At 32.7% G+C, this 3,851-nt stretch overlaps 1 protein-coding gene across 1 annotated transcript; it reads right to left on the minus strand.

Annotated features, from left to right (window-relative positions):
- Positions 1-570: 570 nt before the first annotated feature.
- Positions 571-3,514, minus strand: LOC107940870 (probable NAD(P)H dehydrogenase (quinone) FQR1-like 1). The gene is given in 4 exon segments (NM_001327443.1): positions 571-802; positions 879-1,141; positions 1,528-1,621; positions 3,492-3,514. Coding segments are annotated over 4 exon segments (612 nt in total).
- Positions 3,515-3,851: the final 337 nt, after the last annotated feature.

Genomic DNA, 3,851 nt, shown 5'->3' on the forward strand with positions numbered 1-3,851 from the left:
ATTTTGATAAAATCAATTATTAGTCCTACTCTATACGTAGATTTAATCCATATTCTCTAATTGCATCATTGTAACTCCTTGTACTTATTGAATTTTAAAATTTCAATCTTGACTCAAGTAACTGTCTTTAATCCATTAACTGATTTTTTAGCGAGTAATATATGAAAATAACAAGTTGACATAGCATTATACATGATAATATGTTTGTCACAGTTATAAATTTAAAAAGTAAAATGACTAAAAACAACCAAATTAAAGTAAAGGGACTAAATTCAGAACTTTCACAAAGTATATGAACTAATAGGAGAATTTAACCAAAGAAATACTAAAGGAAAAAAAAAATCCACATTACATTCAAGAACTGTCGTACCAGAGTCCGGACGAGTAATAATACAAAATATATGAGCAAACTTGGCATTAATCGAAACCAATGTATGGTTAAAAGGTGTAACACACATACATGCAATACATGCAATACATGAAGAATTTATTGTTTTCAAACTTGTACAATATATGTAAAAAATAAAATAAAATGAAAAGACAAATTGTGGTTTTTATAGTAAATCCAAATCAGGCAGCTGCCTTGAGTTTCTTTGTGATGCCAGCTATGTACTTACCTTGGTGGAAAGCTTGTGCCAACTCAAGTTCCGACGGCATTCTTGATCCGTCCCCGGCATATGTTCCAGCACCATATGGACTTCCACCTTTCACTTGCTCCATCTCAAACATGCCAGCACCGAAGGTGTATCCGATGGGAACAAATATCATCCCATGGTGAACGAGTTGAGTGATTGCAGTCAACCTGTGGTTAAAATCCAAAAATAGATTCAGATACTAGTTATGTTTTCGTTGTTCCATTTCGATATAAGAAAACTTACGCTGTAGTCTCTTGTCCACCGCCTTGTGATCCGGTGCTATAGAAGATCCCAGCAGGTTTTCCTGCAAGTTGCTGAGTTCTCCATAGACCTCCGGTTGCATCCAGAAAAGCTTTGAATTGTGCGGACATCATTCCGAATCTTGTTGGGAAACCAAAAACAAACCCATCGGCCTCAGCAAGATCGTTCGGTGTAATAACTGGTACATCACTTTTTGGAGGTGCACTCATCTTTCCAAGAACTTCTTCCGATAGAGTCTCAGAGACCTATACCACATAAATGATGTTTAACAGATGATCAAACATAATCACTTATCTAACTGAATTTGCAACAGCCGAGCTTTATAAAACTCGGTTAAACAAATTAAATGCAACGACTCGAATCAAGGAGGGCCGTGCAAAACCTAAAGCATATTTGCAATGATTTCATCTACAAAAACAAGCAAACCAAGTGAACCACAAGTTCTAATAACTAATGGACGGTACCATATACAAGTAACAAGACTGCTGACAAAGATTTCTTACAGGGAATGAGTTCAATGATTTTTTTTAAAAACTAACTAAATGAGAAATATCTCGATCGAGATGAAACAGTTGAGACCATGTTTATGTAATGAATTGTAACCAGAGCAGCATATGGGCACCATTATTACCTGCCATAATTTGGCTTCAACACCTTCAACAGATGCAGCCCCTTTCCTTATTTCCTCTGCAAGTTTTTCTACGTGTCCGTACATGGAATAGTATCTGTAACAGCAATGAGAAGATTTTATCAAAATTTATCCAAATCTGCTGCAATAGGTAGGCAATACAATTGAAATCTCTCCTAATAGCTTTGTCCTCTCAACACCTACTTCATTTTCTAACACAGGCAACCAACGTGGTGCAACTATACTATATATTCCTAATATCGGATAACATCTCACATTACTACTCTCCTATAACAGATAAAGCCAGTACCACTCACCCAGCTTAACTTACACCACTATTCAACTATAAAAAAATACAGGGCAGAGGACTGTAGGGTGAATGCTGTCATAAACTACTAGTTGATAGCAAAGCAAAATCAAACCAGAAGATTTAGTGTTTGATAATAGTTGCATAGGGTGGACCTAATCATTAAATTAAAGAACAAGCTATGCCTTGCATAATAGCTTATTATAACGATTAGACGCCAAATATTGAATGCAAATGATGGTATGAAATTTATCTCAAGTTAATTGCAAAGGAAAAGTACAAATGCCATTGCTTGTAAGCTCTGACAGAACAGATGGACACAAAGTAAACATATAACGAAAGCATCCACAGGTCCACAAGTATATACAATCTACATTCTACAGTAATATAGTAATTCTATAAGCATACCAAATGTAAGTCCAACATTTGGTACTTTCTAAGACATGGCAAACCACATAAAATGTAATTCTATAAGCATATAACGAAAGCATCCACAGGTCTACAAGTATATACAATCTACATTGCATGATTTTACATATAGGGAATAGCTGTGACTTGGGAGGTGGCCTATATGTTTTAGTTATCAAATCACCTCAGATAGTTGGACACAAATCCCTTGTTAATGCAAATACAGTTTCATGTTTAATACAAGTACCATCATGCATTTAAAGATTAAAGAACAACGGACAACTTGTCGGTGAGTAAACAAAAGGATCCATTCAAAACCGACAACTACCTGACTACCTCCATATTATTGTTCAACAAATAAAAGTTCTTTACAAGGGTTATATGGTTTAGTTATCAAACCATATCAGACAGTTGAACACAAATCCCTTGTTAATGGACATAAAATTTCATTTTTAATAAGGTAACTAACGCACAATTAATGATTACAAGAAAAACCCAGAAAACACAAGGATTTTAAAGGTAAAATCTCCAAACCAGAACAAAATATATTGCTTTTGTTAACAACTCAAATCTATATGCAACACAGATTTTCAAGAAAGAAGGAACAAAACTGATTAAAGAAAAGCTGGATCCGGTTAATAAATCATGGTTTCCTGACTAAAAGCTGTCCTAACGTATCAAATTGAGCATAATGAGAATCGATTTGAACACTACGATTTAATCTAAGACTTGACCTTATTGATCATAAAATAGCTACATTGATCACATTCCCAAAACAAATTAGATTGAAAAATACATTGAAACTACTAGCATCTGTCACTTCAAAGGCTATTTCTCAATATGACTACAAAAATCAACGGACGGGAAGAACAAAAAAATTAAAAGAACCCCTAAATTGACACTGCATTTCCCGGCATCAAACTGGAAATTAATTTCTAACTCAGAAAATTAAACATCGAATTTTTCCAGATTATCAAATCCCAACTATACGATCGAAAATTAATTTGTAAAACTAATTGAAAATCCTAGCTTTCTGTTAAATTATATGCTAAAAAAGTATAGAAAAATACAGTTGCAGAGTGAAAAAAAAAAAGAAACTAAGAAACTTATATAAAAAATTCAAAGAAAATATCAGAAAAAAAAAAGAAAATAATCACGAATCAAACTCTACCAAAGTAGAAATCAGTCAAAGATCAAACCCAAAAGTTAATCACACCTAAAAAGATAGAACGAAAGAGAATATAATACATACACAATATACACTTTGGTTGCCATGGATGAATTCCTCTGAAAATCTCCACCAAAAATATACTCTTTTTAAAAAAAATATTTTTTCTTTCTTTTTTTATTTAATCTAAAAAAATTTGTTGGCGAATAAGGCAAAATGGGAAAGCCGAAAAGCTGTATTTATAGTTGCACACGGTTGGTTTGATATATATATATATATATATATATATTAAAATTGATTTCTATTATTTAATTATTTATTTGACTTCTAGGGTTTGGATTTTATATTATTATGAATTATTAAATTTAAAATGAAATTTGTTTGATTTTAAATTTGAAAGAGATCTGTGGTCGAATCAATTAGACTATTTGTTCATAATTTGAC

Source organism: Gossypium hirsutum, chromosome A04, assembly GCF_007990345.1.
Source record: "Gossypium hirsutum isolate 1008001.06 chromosome A04, Gossypium_hirsutum_v2.1, whole genome shotgun sequence".
NCBI classification, from domain to species: Eukaryota; Viridiplantae; Streptophyta; class Magnoliopsida; order Malvales; family Malvaceae; genus Gossypium; species Gossypium hirsutum.